This window comes from Anopheles stephensi, chromosome 2 (assembly GCF_013141755.1).
Source record: "Anopheles stephensi strain Indian chromosome 2, UCI_ANSTEP_V1.0, whole genome shotgun sequence".
Taxonomy (NCBI): Eukaryota; Metazoa; Arthropoda; class Insecta; order Diptera; family Culicidae; genus Anopheles; species Anopheles stephensi.
Window position 1 is genome coordinate 46,929,952 of NC_050202.1, and position 19,755 is coordinate 46,949,706.

The 19,755-nt window shown below is 43.6% G+C and overlaps 1 protein-coding gene across 4 annotated transcripts in view; it reads left to right on the plus strand.

Annotated features, from left to right (window-relative positions):
- Positions 1-7,792: 7,792 nt before the first annotated feature.
- LOC118506993 (mucin-19) overlaps positions 7,793-19,755 on the plus strand; it is a 53,568-nt gene continuing 41,605 nt past the window's right edge. The window contains exons 1-2 of one of the 4 annotated variants that reach the window (XM_036044874.1): positions 7,793-7,931; positions 16,443-17,990. In XM_036044874.1, coding sequence (XP_035900767.1) covers positions 16,634-17,990 — 1,357 coding nt within the window. In that variant the 5' untranslated portion in view covers positions 7,793-7,931; positions 16,443-16,633. Of the gene's footprint in view, positions 7,932-15,643; positions 17,991-19,755 lie in introns of all 4 variants that reach the window. The other 3 variants (XM_036044877.1, XM_036044873.1, XM_036044876.1) reach the window with 3 other exon arrangements.

The following is a 19,755-nucleotide window of genomic DNA, read 5'->3' on the forward strand; positions in this document are numbered from 1 at the left end:
TATTTAAATGTTGTTTAACGACTGTTAAAATTCAAATCTTGATCGGACAAAGATTGCATTCCCTAATAGTTACGTTAACTTTAAATTAACGAAGCAAGTAATATCACGAATAACCAATGGATCAACCATTCACCAATCAAGATCACACTGCTGCTGCGTCTTCTTTTGCACCCGTTGTGTACTGCAACGCGGTCTACTGTTCGCGGCACAGGCCTATAATCCAAAGTGTGACACCGGGCACAAAAGCAGACGCAGCACCACGTCCCGCGGAAATTGCAAAGAAACATCAAATGAAAAATGACTGTTCATTATGCTATAAAAATAAATCTATTGCAATGGATGATGTCGCGCAAGCCGCGGACAGAGACCCGACTACAACTGTTGGAAATATCATCTGAGAAATGTCGAGTGTCGAGCGCTCGGAACGAAAAAGGGGTTCGTTTGTGTTGTTGTGGGTTTTTGTTGTTGTTCTTCGTTCTTCGGGGGTTTTTTTTAAGTGGATCGAAAGCAACCTCTCTTTATGCTCATCCCGGTTTGTAAGGAAGGGTGTTGGCAGATGAATGTTCTTTTTCATTGAGTTCTAAAGAAAGGAACAATAAACCAGAAGTTACACACTTGAACGCAGAGCATCGTACAAGCGGTTCTTTGTATAACGCAGAACAAATCCATCACGCTGTACTTTGGGAATCTTACCACTGGCAGAAACATATGTAGAGATTATCGCAAAAACTGATTTACCTATACATAGTTTTATTTGTCACTTCTAAAATCAAAACTCATATGATATATATATTTTTTTTAACTAACTTTTAACCAATTGCAAGTCTCTGATTGCTGATTTTTATCCAGCTGTCGATAAAATATTGGTAGGACTCATGAAGAACGGAAGATCTCTTTCGTATAAAGCCAGAGATTATTTACTGTAAATCCATATCGACATCGACCATGTCTTATTTTTAGTATTTGCTCAAACGGTTTTATTTGACGGTATTTAAGCAAGTGGCTAGTATAAAACATTAGTAAAAGAATCTCCGGGAAGTTTTCTGTTATCAATTTAGAAAGATCTCCCCGTGCATCATGGGTTTACTTAGGGTGCTGAGGCGATTTACTTAAATTGTAAATCGTGCTACCAACTTTGACTAGAGCTAAATCAAAACTCACTCATGAGCTTAAGATATCAGGCTCGCTCTAACAGTCTTAACCTTACTTTCTGGTCCCTTCCGAGAAAAGTGTGCTAAAATTCTTTACGCTTTGAACGCTCTTCATATGCAGGGAATGTGAAAATTCCTCTGCAGTATGAAAACATTTCGAATATTCGATTTCGATTGCCAGCAACCTCGTCGGTCAGCCTGGAACTACTGATCCCTATGCATACAGTATTGAGGAATAAAAAACTATTCTTAAGAAGAACTGAAGGGTTATAAGAAGGTTAGATTAGATAATTTTAGAGAGGGTATATCGGTATTATGCGTTTTCCTAATCTAAGAAGTGGCAAATAATGAGGCCTTTCGATTGCTTGTTCCTTCTCACTATTATCCAAGGTTATGCGATGGAACATCATCATCAACACCATACCCTGATGATCATTTTAATTCGTTTTGATTTTTGCAACAACTTCTCACTTCCTGTGAAAATGATAATGGTATAATAGCGGACAGATTCCGCCGTTTTGAACGATCCTTCAAATGGCTTGGAACCGATGATAAAGTAGCTTAATTCCTTGGTGGTTTTTTGGTAACCCTTTGCACCAAGTGCCAAAGAATTCATCTAAAAGGTGAAGAATATTATGGACTAGACGGAACAAAACCTGCCGTCCATGTCTGAGACTAAGTCGTCGTCGAAAGAAAAAGCTCTTGGCTGAACCTGTCAGCCAAAATAATATCTGTCCCCGTTCTTGGATTCTCTTTTTATTATTTACACGTCTTATTAAAATGACCTTCGGAGCATTTTTAGCACCATAAGCCAGATAGCTAATCAGATCAATAGTTTTTTCCTCAATAAAAAAAAGATCTACCAGTATTCAATATTTTTTAAACTCCACTTTCTCTTTCCAGGTGCGTATATTTTGTGGGTCATCTTTTCGAAAGCGAAGCATACGGTCCGATCATCAAGCGGTCTCTGGGGTAGAGAGATACATTTTCTCCAATCGTGTGTAAGTACATCGTTTGTTGATGTTGCTGGAATTACACTTTTACCGGAGGGGCGGCAACCAAATAGAGGTCATAGACAACAGAAATGTTGGTTGTGGGTGGTGGATGAGGATTGCCGGTAAAGCGATCGGTAGCAATTTTCACCATTCAGCAGCATCAGTTTAAATATCGGAAAAGCGTTTTGGGGAATAACAAAAAGTTGCTTTCGCTGCTTCTCTCTGCGGGGTCGACCTTCGTTGGTATTTTACTGGCGTATGATGCGCTGATGCATGTACCATACTATATCGTCATGAACCAATCCGGTTCGTGACGTCACTAAACTTTTACGATAAGCTCCAAATTCAAACCGGCGAGCTGAGTGAGAGAATAGAGAGTCTGTGCTCTGTGATGCATCATCCTACCTCGTCATCATAAAATCGAAATTTTGTATGCCAGAGATACACGAGAGCATAGTATATCTGTATGGCCGCATTTTCCATCCTGCTTCATCGGGCGTTCCGATGAACCAAAGGCTGTTTCGGACTGACTGTTTTTTTGCGAGAAGATTATGAAGTTAACACAGAAAAGCAGAAAAGAAATCAGCAGCAGCAGCATCATCAGACAAAATGAACCCGATCGAACGAAACGTGCGTGAAGGGAGGGACCAGACCGGTTGGAGGTTCTATGCTTGTGTTTGGGGTCGTTCTGGAATGTTAATTCATTGCAGTCCTCGCGCCTCCCTTCCGTTGCGCCGTCCGTTCCGTTATTCCACCTGCGCTATTGTTGACGCGGGCATTGCGAGCGCTCGCGGAAACGCAAAAGAATGTGTGTCGCGCGCGATGTGGCGGCATACCGCGAAGTCATCGATGACAGGCGTGTCTCGGGGCGGGTTGTGTCACGCAGGTGGTTGTTTTGTTTGCCAGTGTTGGAGTAGGGTCTGCGAGATGTAAGTGAGAGAGCCGAAGAGCGAGAAAACAATAATAGTACACCCATACAAACAAATCGTGGTGGAATCAACACCCCGAACCAGTTCATTATGGTGTGTGCTCCATTCGAGGTCTGATCGAGGTCTTGATGATCGAATGCGATACGCATGCCTTGGGCGGGTGGTGCACAAAAGTTTTCAATTTCAACGATTAGGGGCTTTGTCGCAAAAGGTACTTACCTAAGCAGACAAGTGCAACACCGTTGAAGTGGTTTGAAATATGAGATCGAACCTTTTGCGTGGTGTAAGTGAGGTTAGAGTTATCTCTGACTTGCTTTCCGACTTACATCGCCCTCGTGTGTTGTGTTTTACGCATCAAGAGATCTGGAAGACTCTTTCAATTCCAAAAGTTTTAAATATAAATAGATCAAATTCAAAATTTTGGAATAAAATTAAGCCCAAGCGATTTTGTCTACCGGGAGTTTGGTTGATCTAGTTTTGGATGATCTAGCAATTAGCATGTCGTCTCTGGATTTTTATCACGATAAAGTAGAAAATTTTCTTCCCATGGTGACAATTCAATAGCCAACCACGTGGCAAGACTAAGTTAAGGCTAGGAAATCTTTTTCTGTATGATTTAAAATCTGTTTGATTTCACCTTAAGAGATCAGAGAGAGAAACAGAACCTTTTAGTCCAACAATATTTGAAAAGATACTTCTTTAACTTGAAAAGATTAGAGCGAAAGCGCAATAAATTTCAGTTGTATCGGATAACATTGAACCTGAGTCCAGAGTTCAGACTTAAACATTGGGAATTCTATGATAACTCTAGTAAAAATCTAAGTATAAATCTGAAAATACTAACCGACATCCTTCAAATGTCACGCAATCGTGCCAAGGGAACAGACAAACTCATAACTTCATCCCAGCAATAATTTCATCGATCATTTTGACAGAGTAGCGGCAAACATTCTCCTAAACGCTTCACAATTCTGCAATTTATTTCGATAGCGTTAAACATACCAAGAGAACTATGCAACTAAGTAGAACAAGTTGTGTTAAAAAGTTTTGTTAGCTTAATTTAAATCGTGTGCTCACAATTCTAGACTTTCGAAATGACTTATATCACATATTTCAAAATAGTACTTGGTACGATACTATGGGGTCTATGGTGATATAGGGTATGTTGTTTGTATGTGTTTTAACGTTTCGACGGTAAACTGTTCCTAACTCTTCATACGTACTGACAGTAAACACCAACCAGCCTCAAAAGCATTAGATTATATTCGGACAAAAACATTGGATTGAAACAAATCCCAAAAAATTGTTTGTTTTGATTAATGTTTAGCTAACGTCAACGATACTCTAGAAATGTATACAAACGACTTTTTAAGAAACTATAAACCCTTTAAGCATTTTTGGCAGTTTAATTGCTTATGTCATCATGGACCCCAATATTGATCAATTAAGGTCTACATCTTATTTACATTCAGCTAGTAAGTATTTTTTGTTTGTATGAAAAGCTAATCATTTTTAAGCCATCAAACCTCGAAAATACTTTTAAAAAACGATGTGATCATATAAAACCTCCATTGCTAGTCTTGTATGTCCAGAAAACTCTGTTGACACAGACAACCTTTGTTTATTCTTTCTTTCTGCCTGTTGGTGTCAGCTTGCAGCTAAATAAAGTTGCCTCTAAACTTGAGCGACTTTGGGTGTTAATTTAATTTAGCCATGGAAGTTGACGCAAGGTGTGATCGCACACCATATTTCGCAACCCCTTTTGCTCAAATTAACACTGACGAAACTAGATGCCGCTTTTGCTCGTTGAAGGTCAATCTGGATGCAACCGCCAGCCTGGCTGAAACGGATGAAACGTGATCATCGTGATGATTGCGCACCCATGATCGGATGATATGACATTTCCTTCTCCAGTGCTGCGCCACGACACAACAATCTGTATTGCACATAGTGCAAAATGTGTGAATACGTTGTGTCACTTTTTTATCGCTGGCATATGGTAGAGAATCAGGCCGCACAGAATATGGTGCTTGCAACCGAGCCCCGATGCATCGCGTTTGAAACCTCGCATTGTTTGACGCATACATGTCAGCCGGTTTCAGATTGAAAATGATCAAATGTGACTGAGATAATTGCAATCCCCCAGCGTTCCCGACATTCAGCGATTGTCTGATAGTTGGTTCCGTTCTGTGGTTTAATTTAACAGACACACCAAACAATATCAGACAACAGTCGACGGTACAAAAATGAAATAAATTTGATTGAAAAACGAACCATCTAACGGGGGACGGGTTCCATCGCGCTTCGATTGCGGTTCTGTTTTGCGTTTCCGTAGCGTAAACGGAAGTGGACGGAAGTATAATTTCGAACGACCGTGCTCCACGTTTGTTCTACCAGCCGGACGAAAGAATGTAGAGAACGGATGAACAAAAGCCGACTCAAAGGAAGATGAGCCAAACTGTGTCTTGTTGCGTTCAGCATGTCCGCCTTCAGCTCAGTGCTCTTCGTGGAGGAGATCAGATCAGGAAACGAGAAAAATAAAAACAGAACAGAAATAATCACTCATTAATTCGTGCTCACTCTTCTCTTCGCTGCCGAACGACCGAGGGTGTGTAGTAAATTATGGGATGAGTGAGTGACTATGTGGGAAGAAGCGATGTGGGTGCGCGGGGTGTGTGGTATGATTATGTGTTGATCTAATTCACGGCCAGCATGAGTCTGTGATTTTCTTTCCGTTTGTGAGTTGTTTATTGGATTAGTGTGTGGTTAGTTTTTGAATTCGGCCTTTACAACCAAACCCCGGCACGGTCTCAGCAAACCGTCGGTGGAAATCGATTCCGCCAGGAAGATGTTTTTTTGGGGAAATTGGATTCTTACTAGCTCTTCCGTTCTCTCGGGACCTAGCATGATCGTTGGGTGGAGGCGTTTGCCTCAATTAGCATAACGATCACAGTTCGATTAGATAGGCTTTATTGGTGCTTGTAACTGGTACGATCAATAAAGCGAGTGATTAATTATGCGGCACTCTAATTTGAGGGGTGATCTTAGCGACAAAAATTACACTAAGCATTGGATTGTTTTTCATTTTTAACGTTGTTTTTCATCTTTTTAAAAAGATACCTCACAAGAGTCATCTCTCACTAAAAGCTTTAGGTAAATAGTTGCTTTCTTTCTGTGAAGTGATCGGTTCAGTAAAAAGCTTGAATTTGAACGCAAGAGACTCAACGCGACGGTATCGTTATTCGAGCTATTCGTGCTATTTGACCGTATCGGTTTGTGAACAGGTGTTGCTTTGCGTGAGTCGCAATGGAAGCTCGATCAGTTAAATACAATTCAGTTATTTCAAACCACGCGTTAAGGGTTGAAATAAAAGCTTTCCTCCTCGCCGTGGGAGCTTTTTTGGTGGGCTAGCTGCGGTAGAGCTCTAGAAATCGTGTCAAAGACAAGATAAGACAAACATTACAGTGTACGAAGTGTGCCGGTTAATGCTGTTTGGTGTACTGATATATCTGAACATCTTGTTAGTTTGATATTATCTTCTACTTCTTCGTTGGCACTACAACCTAGAGAAGTCTTGGCCTACCATTTCTGGCTTACTGTAACTTTATTTTACTTTTTTTTTGGGAAATTTTTATTATGAGCAATTGGTTTAATATTATACACGAGCATTTACCGGCAAATGTATGATTTTGAACATTTCAAAATCCATGCATTCCTCATGAACACCATGTACCTCTGTACCTTTTATCGCATTAGATATTCTACACATCTTGAAGGATTTGATGATAATCTATTTCTTGAGAACTCTTCCAACCTTATACCCAACTACAGATATTACAATTTCGTTAGCTTCTTTACCTTGCCTGTTGCTCGAGGACTGCTTCATCTCTATCGACTATTATTCCCCAATTAGAGCTACTAGAAAGACTGATTTATTAATAGCGATCTTGGTTTCGTATTGGTTTATCCCGCTAGAATGATTGCCAGTGTAATTTTTGTGTCTAGAACCAGATTGTGTAAACCCCAAATTGACGACTGTCGGGCAAGGCACACTTACACACCAGGCAGGTGCTACAATCACTTCGCGATATTGATCTGTTATTGCTGCCAGGCGTGCGCCGTCATTTTTCAATCCAACCACTGGAACGTATCAATTCTATCTCAGTGTGCATTGCTCCTCTCCCCATGGGAATAACCTAAATAAACTTTAAGAGCTGGGTCATCTGGGGCAACTTTCATGACATGTACTTAGAAAATTTCATTTTGACAACAATCCTGCGAATTGAAAGCCATATTTCGACAGAACGATGAGTCTAGACAGAAGCAAATTTGGAAGTTTTGCTGCAAGGTTTGTTTGTCTATCTCGATCGAACATTTTCGACTGTACACCCTCCATACAACTTTGTTGGTTTGTCCGTCGTGTTTGTTTTGCTCGATGGCTGCTCAAGCGCCGCCTTATGCTCGTCTTAAGTCAGACATTCTCTCCTGCGTTCCATCAAAAAAGCTCAACGCTAAAAACTTGCGCAGCTAACTCACGAGCGCAGGTTGTTTAAACTCGGCAGCAAAAAAAACCTGCTCTTTGCATTGAAAGTTTCTCTCAACTCTTTCTCGCGCTCGCTCACGTTTGAGACGAAAACAATGCAACAAGAGAAAAAAAGAGCGTGCAGGGGTGTCGAACGAATGTCGGCTTTGATGGATTCGACTCTGCCACCAGTCATTCAGAAAGATTCCATCGTTGTGGAACGCTGGTTGTGTTTGGTGCCGTGTCGTTGTTGTTGTTGTTTGTCAGTGAACGCAGCTGCACTTTCGTTCGCATTGTGCTTTATTAGCTCGCTGCATCAATACGAACGCGTGGGGTTTGTGCATTTTTGTTTTATCGAATGTAATCGAGAGGTTTCTCAGAGCTCAGACTCTGGATAAGAGTTTTGGTTTTAGATTATATGGTGACAAAAGTGTTAAGAATAATGAATGATGATTAAAATTTAAATTGTTCCAAGCCAGGAGCGAAAGTGCGAAGTAAAAAATGTGCTAAGTGATTGGTTTAGTGTTAAGAAACACATGCAAACAGTGTGATCGTGTAAATTGTTCTTATTGCAATTAGCATCACAAAAAAATTGAAACAGTGTTTATGTGAGTTTTAGTCGTAACTCAGTGTCAAATTCGTGATAATACGTTAAAGTGTCTTCTTTAACAGTGTTCGTTCGTTTCTCTAATTAAATGCGACATCAGTAACTACATAAGCAATCAGTGGCATGCGTAGTGATCAAGCACGATCGAGTGAAGCTAGACTTGATTAAAATTAGATTTCTCTCAAGGTGTCGATTGAGCACCCTTAGCTTAGCTCCTGCGAAAAAAAAAATCAACTCCACCCACCTTGTACATAGAAGTCGAGACACAAACAGGATCCGGACCTTGTTGTGAATGAAAATAGTTGTGCACTAGGAACAAAAAATAACCTTCATGTGTGAACTCACCTGACGAGATAAAAACAAATCAAACAGCGGAGGACAACAATACAACCAACCATGAAGATCTTATGCCCCCTTCTAAAATACGTCATGCGTTCAAAATTTTGAAGCACGCGTTTTGCATACCTTCCGAACCAAGTCTTCGCTTCAGTGTGCAAAATAAAAGTTCCCCCAATCTGTGAACTTTGTAAAAATCTCATCCAACGATTGAACACATTGAAGTAATTTACCTATAACGCTCTTGAGTTAAAACACACCTCGTCTCGTTCTTAACCGTCCAAAGCACAGCCTCAAGTCGGCAACCGGCAAACACATTCTCAGCACTTGTTGTCTACCTATTTTCCTTCCAAAACAAAAACAAAAAAAAAACCGGAGCAGAATGTATTTTTTGCGCTTCTGCCAACGGCAGCCTCCGGCCTACACAAAGTTTTACGAAGGTTAGTGGGCGAGTTTGAATACGTTCGACTGTGTGTGTTGTGTGGCCTGTTGTTGTGTGCGCTCGATCGCTTCATCGTTGCTAAAAAGTCGCCGCCTAGCTGCTTTGCTAACACTACGCACCAAACGAACGCCGCTGTCCGCCACCGAAGAAGCTTTTTTTCGGGATGTTTGCATACGGCGGTACCATGCATGCTGCCTGCTTGTCGTTATTTAGTCTTTGTCGTCCATTTGGCCTGATCCGGCCAGTAATGGCAGAACAGTTTTAGCATAGCGCCCTTACTCGTTGCTGATGAAGTGGTTGATAAATTCTGCAAAATGGCGAAGAATTTTTAAAGGTCACCTGTTTGTGGTTGCTGTCATGGACACCCCTAACGCACTCGTCCAAGGGAGTAATGATTTAAATTGTTGCGCTAATACCTTTTGTCGGTTGTCGGGCCAAACCTGTTCGGGGTTTTGTGAGGACACGCGAATTTTGCAAACAGATCTACGCCGGATGCTATAAAACCATCAAACGTAAACATCGCAATAGATTGTACGGACTTGGACGTCCATTACCAATAGTTTGAACGTTTTCCCTGCGTTTAAACTGTGTTTTCAATGGAAAAAATCTTTTCGTCCAAGTTTTCCTCCATTTGTTTCCATTATCGTCGGCGCGAACGACTGTTTACATACACCGTTTGCCATCAGTGCCCAGACAAACAAATGGGTTTCGATGTTTTGACCTCCAAAAATCTTTCAATCTCCAGTGTGGGTAAACACGACTCTGGTCCCCGATCGTACGTTGTACAAATAATTCCGAGCTGCACATCGCATCACCAACCTTTGACGATTGGGTTGTTTCTTGCACACTGTGCTCACACCGAATCAATATTGGCCCGGGTAGGCTAAGGTCTGTCATCTCTCGCTCTCTGCCTTCCCGGTGCGATGCATTTGCGCGGATCACTTCTCGCTTGATCGGGTAATTAGCGAATTACCGCCAATTACTGAACACGGCGACCTTCGTCAGTAATACATATACTACATCCTCTCTGGTGGTGCTCCGGCTTCATCCGGCTTGGAGGATGGACGATTTTGCACATCCGGACGGCAATTGCACACCACCGACGGAAAGGTCGACGGAAGCGAATGGAATGGAAAAGAGAATCCAACACACAGTCGTAAGGAGCTTTAAAACGTGATTTCTTCATAGTGAGACTTGATGAGTTCAAGCGCCATTTTAGAATATTTTTGCTGAGATATATTACATTGAGGTACAGCATTTTTGCCGAAGAAGTTTTGCAACGCTTTATATTGCTATAGGGGATCAAGTGTCACGTGTTGTCCTTAACATGAACTACAAGCAAAACTTTGTTGTGACTTCATTTAAATACTGTTGGAATGTTCCCTCGCTGTTAGGACCTATACCGCCGATTCACCTTTGACTTTCCAACCTTCCGCTACGGAAGCCTATGGACGAAGAAGGTATGCTCCAGTTTTTTTTCTTTCGCTATCAGAAGGTTAACCTATGCCCCAGATTGAGGTGAGATTAATTAGCTTGTTAGCAGACGGCTGCCGCCCGGTGCTACGGCACGCCGAGTCTGGCGAAAAAGTACACACAAAGTGCGGAAAACCACACCATATGCCATGACTTGAGCAAGAACTGGCACCGTGTTTTGCGGTGGTGACCATGGCCTCCGATCTCTGTTGTTTTGTTTCAAAGTTTTTGCTGCTGCCGTAAAGATCTTCATCACGTGCGCCGCTTGGCCAGAGGTTTGAGTTTGTTGCAGTACGATGGGGTCTTTTTTCGCCCATAAAGCTTGGTGTTTTGAGGTGGTAAACAAATTTTTGGATTTTTATTTTTGCCTACCGCGTTAATCCAAACATTGCACTTGGCGGCAGGGAGTTGATGTAACCAACTCGTCAAGCTAGGTTATGAGACCACATCTTATTATTAGGTCATTCAATGAAGTTTTTTTTGAATAAAGGTCTAACAAAGCCTAATATTGATTGTACTTGGCAGCATCATCCAGAGAGTGACAAAGGAACTGAACACTCGTACCAGCCCAAGCAAACTGAATGCAATTGTTGTACCTTCCGTACTGCTGCTTCCCATACAAACACTGCCCTTTTTGAGGCTCTTTTCCAGCATTCTGCGACCACCCATCACCTAACCTAGATCACTATCATTTTGGCGTTTAATGAGATTTAATTCTGCAAATGTACGGAGTGTACCGGTGAGACACAGACCGTTGATTGTGGAGGGCCTGTTTTTTTCCTGTTTTGTTCTCCTGCACCATCCAAACCCACCGGAGCATCTAGCTATGGTCCTCGGATGTGGAATGTGAAATTGGGTCATTCGGGCGAAAACCTTCGAACCTTTAGACCAGGTGGCAAGTGGCGGCAAGTTTCGGTCCATATTTTCTCGCTCACACGAGATCCGTCGAAAGAGGGAAGTCAACACTTGTACCCCCTGGCCACCAGCAGAGGCGAAGTCTTGGTTTGGGTGTGTCGCAAAGGGCTGATTCTCGTTCACTGGTGCGCGTCACTGGAGCGAAGCGGCATGTTTTGTTACTCGTCCGAACCATCCCATTGCCGCCGCCATACATACACGGCACGGCTCAATAGAACGGTAGCATAAAAATCGGCCATTGGCGTGGAATAGTGTCGCAGCAGTGCTTTGGCGGTGAGACCTCACATAGCTAGGCCATAGAGACAAAGGGTGCGGTCTGCTATCTCGGTTGCTTCCTTCGACGAGTATTCGCGCAGCTGCTGCCAATGTCACAGGCGAAACGAATCGCACCAATTCTACGGTACGACCGTGTCTCATCCAGGAAACCTCGAACCTAGCGACGGAACCTTGCACATACACCTGCAGCAGGGTCGGGAAGTTGTACGGTTCCGTTTTATTTGTTGATCGCTCAGCAAAAAATACATCCGTTCTTTTCAGGTCTTCTCAATTTTCCACTAAAATTTTTTTATTCCTCGACTAAAGAATGCGTCCCAATGACATCCAAAGATGAAGAGCAGCAGCACACACACACAGGACCACGTGCAAGAACCATGCTTAAGAAAAATGGCAAGAATGAGGTTAGGGCCGGTGCAGCTATTACCGGTCCCGGGCAATCGATAACTGTGCGAAACTAATTAACCTTTTCGCTGTAGTTCCGCTTCGTACCGCTGGTGTGCTAGGTCAACATCGAGGTGAACTGTTTACTTTTCTGCTGACACCGGTTCCGAACTGGCTTGTGAATTGCCCCATGTTACGGCACCTTTCGGCTGACAGCTGACAGCGTTGCGCATTATTGCTGGTACGAAATGATGATTACACGTTCGGCCACGGCCAAAATGTGTGGGGCTGCTCGTGCATCGGAAATTACGGTAATCGTTGGGACAGTGTACAGTGCTCAGGGTTTTTGAAAGATGCGCGTGCTTTAGTCGAAAAGTAAGTGTTTGTTACTTTTTAATTGCAAAAACCATCCACCAAAGGAAAATATGGTCGATGTCTTATCGATTTGTCTGCTACCAGCTCCAAGACACTTTGGTAGATACCAATCGACCACTCGGATGACCTTTACCGACTTACAGCAGCAAGCCTTCTGTTTTGGTTAGGTCGTGTGTGCGTGGGTCGAACATCCTTAAGATGTTCTGGTTTTAGGCATCACGAAAGCTACTTTCCATTCAACAAGTTTTGGGCCACTTCCATTTTGCGGTGGCCCCAAGAAGCTACAGTACGCCGGTTGCTGAAATCCGCCAAAACAAGGCAGGGGTTTTATTTGGAGGGAGTCGATCGGACCCGGCTCGCCCTAGCCGGTTGCTACGTAATGCGACGAATGTGATTTGTAATGGAGCGGTTTTTAGTTCGAAAACAAACTGCGGCACAACGTTTGGCGGTCGTTAGAAATATGTTCAGATCTTCAAGCAAAGTACAAGTAGCAGGAAGAAGAATATGAGCGTCAGAGTATGTGGGTTTAAGTTGTTCGATTCTCAGGAGAGGGTTTAATGAAACTTACATAGAGAGCCATGGCTTAAGAGAGGCGTCATACCTTGCCTATCACAAGCCATCAGTATACTCAATTGTTATGTTCCTAGTTTTGATTGAAAACAAGCAAATTGCAAGATTTCATCATACAATAGGTCCCAATTGTATTATCATTCGTATAATACAATTCGCAATTTTCACTATATCCAACTGATATACCGCATCCAACAAGAAGCCTTATCAGATAACATTTTATGTTTGTTTGTCCTAGCTTTATTGTTTATAAACTGTTTACTATTTGCAATACGTTATATCTGCCAATACTTGTAAAGATTTGTTGACCGTCTGGCCAACATTTTTAGCAACACCAATGCAGCGTAAACTTTTCCTCTGTATTTGTTGTCTCGCCGAACTACGCAAGACGCCGCCGATGCGTCACGGACGACGGAGCTCACCAAAACACACATCGCATTCCCAGCATATTGGTACACTGCTGCTGGCACATCTTCTCACTACGGTGTGGCCCACAGTCTCTGTCGGTAGTGGGTGACGCAAGACCGCCGACCAACTTATCCAGTTGCGAAGCTGCTAAGGGAAGGTGGAATAGTAAGTTGGCTTTGGGCCGTGGCTAAGTGATGCGCAAAATATCATCTCAGCCCGGTATAGGGGCCGATGATTAGCTCATCCGTGTGTTTAAGAAGCAGTACGCTTGGTTTACGGTGATTCAAAACACACAAGCCGTTTCACACGAAACCTTTATCCACGTGCCTGTATGTGGAGAGCCGACGCCTGTAGTTGCATCGATTTGTTATTGTTTTGGGACAAATTTCGCGTGCTGGCAGTTGTTTCGATCGAATTGCGGAGACGTCGACTGTTTGGCGGATTTCGTCGCGTCATTAATTTTCCGCTCGACGGAACTGCTCGGCTGGCCACAGATGAGCTCATTTGCTGGGACGTTTTCCTGCGCACTTCAAGAAAGCTAGACCAGGCGGCTTTGGCCTTGTGTGTTTTGAGGGGTGGCTTTCGTAGACGATGGATTGTTTTTTTTCCTTCTTGCAACTCTCAATCTCAGCGTTTCAATTTCATCATAGAGGGTAGCGTCAAGAGGATGAAACCCCGTAACGTAAGCGAATCGATTCTTGTTCGGGTATTGGTCGATAGGAAAAAATACACAGGCCTGTGGTGATGTCTATGGTGAGAAGTTCTAGCACGTACCGAAGAAACACAGCTGTTCAGCATCAGTTTTTACTCTTCAAGAGTAGCTATCGCAAGAGCTGTTAATGATGAGTTGGATTTTTCAAGTATTAATTGTTTAATCAGTGTAAGACGAGAGCTCAGTCTACCTTTGTAATTACATTATTTATTAACAAAACAAATCATCATTTTAAAGGCACTCAAACTGTAATTTTAAAGGCAAACCAAAACGCTCCACAAGCTCAACGAGAAATCCATAGCGATCCCCACGGTACGATTTAATTCTATGTAAGGAATCTTGTCCAGCAATTGAGTCAGCCACTGCACGTGAATGAACAATTCCCACACGACTCATCAACAACAAACGTTACTCTGGTAGGGTTGTATGCTGAGTCATAACTTCTCGATTCAAAACAAACGAGGAAATGGCGAAGGGGGCTGTATGGCGCCGACTGAGTGATGACATTGGCCCACTCAGTCGTTTGGTCCCTTTGTGGTTTTACTTTTTAAAGCTTATATTCCATGTTGGTTTTTTGTTGTTGTTGATCGGTGTTGATAAAAGATTTCCCATGCTGATTGAGTCCATTTCTTGGAGGTACGTTTTACCCGTTCGTAGTTTCTTGAAATCAGGACAAGAGCAGGTACATCGTTCCCGTAATGTTTCTTAGGTTTGAAAGTATTTTAAAGTCAGGTCAGGAATCAGATCGTACAGTGTAAACCTCATTGCTTGCAGAGACTAAAAGACATAGGCATAATAGCATACAACACACGATTTACTGTAAGTACTGTAAGGCTTAATATTAACTCAGGCTAAATCCGGATGAGGTAGCGGCTCTTTAGTTATTATTTTTCTCAAGTTTCAATATTTAGTTAAAAGATGAGACGACTAAAAGCCGTAGCGATAACAAATTGTTTACGCTCAATAGTTAGCTCACTCACTTTTTGCTTTGTACGATTCCTCAAGATCAGTCAATGGACAGTGTAGTTTATACCAAATCTCAATAATAATTGCTGGATTCGACGATTTTAAATGTCCCACATTGTGACTATATGGGCTAGTCTCAATTACATGAGGATATGAAACCCTACATTTGCTCTAATCTTTCTCAGCCATTACTAAAAAGACACAATTGGAATACTGCAGCTTAGGTTTTAAAAATCATAAAAAATTTCTTACGCAAATCTCAGAAGAATAATCCCGTGCCATATATTCAAAAACGATTCCTGTGTGAAGCTCGGTAAACTACAAGAAAGGACAAAATCACAAAATTAACATCTCTACACCGTTGACTTTAAATGCCGTTGGTTTCCTTCCGGTGTAATGTATTTAAAGAAGCGTCATTCGATCCCGCCTGTGTCCACATCTCTGATGTGTTGATTTATGTACAAAGTGCTTGGGCCTCTTCATGGGCGTATAATTACTACGACAGTTTGTTTGTACAAGTGTGTATTTATTGTTTCTCGAGCGTGCTCATAATTACGACTAATAATGTTATTATCATTGCCCTAGCGCCTCCTAGTGCATGACATTGATGCTACATCTTTCAGTCTCGGACATCATCGTATACCCGTTTTTTTTTTCGAAAGGACTAGGGTAGTGGTGCGTCCGACAGTGGTTTGGTGGGCGCCAAGTCTAGTAACAGCGGTGGTGTAAAAGTGTAATCAACAGTGGGCGAAAGGAGGAAAAGAGCAAAAACTGACTCGTGCGTTCCTGACCAGCTTCTTCCACGTCCCACTGTGTCAAACCCGTGTGGCTCTCGATCACTAGTGTTTCTTTTCTTTCTGCTTAGTGTATGTGTACGCGTTTGCCAGTTGTGCCCTTCCTTACAAGCCGCGGAACGGAGGGTACTGCTGTGTGAAAAGGTGTACCTTCGATGATGCCCACTGGGGAAAACAAAACGAAAAGAAAACGAAAAAACAACGAAGTGTCACAGAGTCGTTGTGAACCTATCTGGCACGAGGTTCGTTGTGGTATCTTTGGCTACTTAGCGGTGGCTGGATGAAAGGTGAAGGCAAAGTGTGAAACTTATAGTGCCGCAAGTTGTGGTCTGAGTGGATAAAAGGGATGATTACTTGTAGGAAACAAGAAAACAAGCACGTGTCGCGATGTAAATGACGTATCTGGCATGTTGTACTTCACGGAAGAGCAAGAGTTGCAAAGCTGTAAAGTGCAACAGCAACTCATCAGAAGACAACCTGCAGCGCTGGAAATGGTATTTCGCGTCTCATGAGGATAGTTAAGTGAGGAAAGATGATAGTAGTGTGTGAGCACGTGTGTATTACGCCTGGATGTCATTAATGTCTCGTAGTTCTTACCATTGTGATTCCGGGTTCCTCCAGTGCTGTGTGTTAAGATGTGGTCCTGTCGTTCGTTTTAAAACCGTACAAAGTGTGTGTGTGTCGTTTTGTAGTGAAACGCGCTCAGTAGACGACCAATGGCGTCGTACTGAGGTAATAAGGGAAGAGAAAACACGTGTAGCGAATTGGAACAAAGAACAACATGGTGACGACGATCAAAATTACCGGCGACGGTGTGTTTATCCAGTCCAATGGAGGTGTTGGGGGAGGTGGTGCTGGTGGGCCAAGACTACAGCAGCAGCAACAGCAACAGCAGCTCCTTACAACTGCTGACACCCTTGGTAGCACTGCCATTGGAGAAGCAAATCTACCACCTGTGAACGGAACGGTGCATAACAGCAACGGATCCCTGGACACGGTAGACAGTGCCGGCATCAGCGATACGAACAACAATCACAAAGGCTACCGCAACTTCAACCATCGCCGGTACCAGTCGGACGAAGGGCCCGGTTTCATCGGGGTGCGTAATGGCAAATCGGAACGGGCTGCTAATGGTGGATCGTCCGGTTCTTCGATCGAGATGGCGTCGGGTGAAAGTGACGATACGATCGGCGATCCCGATTCGAGCCGCAAGCGAGACAAGTTTACGATTTCATTCCTGAACACGCATCGCTCCAGTGGCGGTGGACTGCAGAACGGTGGCCACGTGAAGAGCATGCTCAATCACAAGTTCATCGTGTACAACAGCAAAAAGCCAAAGACCTCCTCGGTGCTTCACCAACAGTACTACCAGCAGAGCATGGCGGCTGCCGCCGATCTTGGCAATGGTAGCGGTGCGTCGTCACCGCTTCCAATGCCGTACCAGAGCCACTACCAGCAGTACCTGTACAATCGGCTACGGCCATCCCTGTCGACCTCGGTGTTAAGTTCACCGTCACTGATTAGTGGCACGGCAGCTGCGATTGGCAATTCCTCGCCACTCGGACGTTCCGCGGAACGGGATCAGATCGAGCAACAGCACCAGCTTTATCAGAACAGTCTGTTCCATCAGCAGCACCGTGCACTGCTTGGAACTCCACCGGCAGCCGTACCAGGGTGGGCTAAGTCCACTTCCTGTCTGGTGACGGACAGTGCAGTAGCAGCAAGTTCCTCCTACAGAACTGTCACCGCATCGCCGTTACTGTTGCTTCCCGCGCAACCTACGAGAAATGCACCACAACCTCACGTAACCACTTCTCGGCCTGTACCGATCTCTTCCTCCATATCGTCACTGTCCTCATCGCCGTCTTCGTTCTCTGCCAGCTCGCCACCAACGTCCGGTGCGAGTTCATCGTCCAACACACCTCCACCACCAGTGCCGGGTGAAGCTGCAACACCTCCCAATGCAACTGTGCCACCAACCACCTCCACTGCGTCCGTGCCGTCAACCTGCAGTTCCCCGACACCATCGACAACGTTACCTGTCGCAGCAAAGACACCAACGCCACCACCAACAAGTACAACAGCGCCATCCACACCGACGCACTCATCGCCGTCACCCTCATCAACGTCAAATCTTGGTCAGTAGGTCTCTCCGGTGGAAGGATTGGGATTGGGCTATTATAGAGCAATAATTACTTTATACAATTCATAATTCATGTTTCCGAGGGAAATTAATGCTTATTTTCGTTGGTTTGCTGTGATGATTCGTTATTCTATGTTAGTGTTTCTCTGTTTTAAAGCTCTGCACGCAGATTGCACCCTTCCATTTGTGTTTTGTTTTGTCTACACATGTTCCACACATACGATTCTACCTCTTTCACCTTCACTTTTTACCCACGAAAGCACTGCACTTTAATGCATGCTGCCCGTTTGAATTCCAACATCACACAAAAAGAGCGTTTTGAAATAAGAATGGGTTAAAGTCGCTCTGTGGCCTGGTTTAGCTCAGGCCACATCCACAGCGCACACCATCAGCAGAGGGCTCGCGTGCTGCTCACGCGTTCCTATTCCCAGCGGAAGCATCATAAGGTAGCAAAATGACACAAAACAATAGAGCAAATGTCGAGCACCACGCCATCTGCCGGAAATTTCACACAATGCCCTTCCTGGCAAGCTATGCTCCAACCTTTTTTTTTTTTGCCTTACCATCGCCATTTCCCCATTTGTGGCTCCCTTACGTGGTGACCTTTTCCATGTGGTGACGATTCGCGTGAGTTGTTGCTGCAGTGGGTCAGAGGTCTTTCGGGGTTTTGTGAGGTTCTTTGCCAGCTGCCAGCGGAGCAGAGTTGGACTCTAAACCTTCGGGCGTGTTTTAATATGGTGTCATCGCCTACAGTGGGACTCTAGCCTCTTAACCTCGTTTGTGTGTTTGCGGGTTTTCCACCAGCTTTCGTTCTGTGCTGTCTTTCGGCTGGTTGTTGGCTGGTGCTCCTTGGGCAGCGCTGTGAGATACATTCCAAAAAATCAACCTCACTTCGCTGCCCAGAAGTCTTGGCGTAGCGTCAGAAATGTCGCTTTTATATGCATAATTTATTGCAACTATTATTCTTCACACACACACACACACATATTCCGGGCTTAAGGTAGTGGAAATGCGAATGAAAACGTTTGTTGGTGGCCAACACTTGTCGGAGTGTGCGGTGTGTTTTATTATCCGCGCCGTTTTTGTATGCGGACGTTTGAACGAGCATGACTTCCCGGGTTCGTTCCAGAGACGGTGGGATTATTGTTGTTGTTGGTTGGTTGGTTGGAGATGTGTCTTCATCGTACTCTGTTGACTTTGTAGTTAGCTTAAAGCGTTTGAGGATTGTGGTGTGACTTACATCGGCGAATAGACTCCTTGTCCCTAAGAGACCATCCCAAAATTCATCGTCCCTTTAACTTCACAACGTTTTGGGCAAAACCATAATAAAGACATTCCTTAGATCTGGATTAAATCAAGCATAATATTGTGTTGGTCTGAAAGGTGATGTTTGAAAACCGATCAAACGAGAATAAATGAGCGTCTTGGGTCCCCAAATGCTCAACATTGATTCGTGTTCGCCTTCGTCAAAAATCGATCTAAAATAGAATCCATGTCAAGAGTTGGTTTGAACCCTTGATCATCTTTTCAGGAATAATCCTAAGGTTCATTATAAAGCGATTCAATTCAAATCAATCACCAGCACGACAAAGATTTCTTCAGCTGATTGTACCATAAAATCTATTCCCATTTTTTGCATTTTGAAGTCAAATCAATCTATGAAACCTTTCCTGTTTCAGGTTTTTATAACATGGACGAGAGTGAAACCTCTTCAAATCGTGTCAATCTGTGAACTACGTATTATGGTTTCATTACCAGCA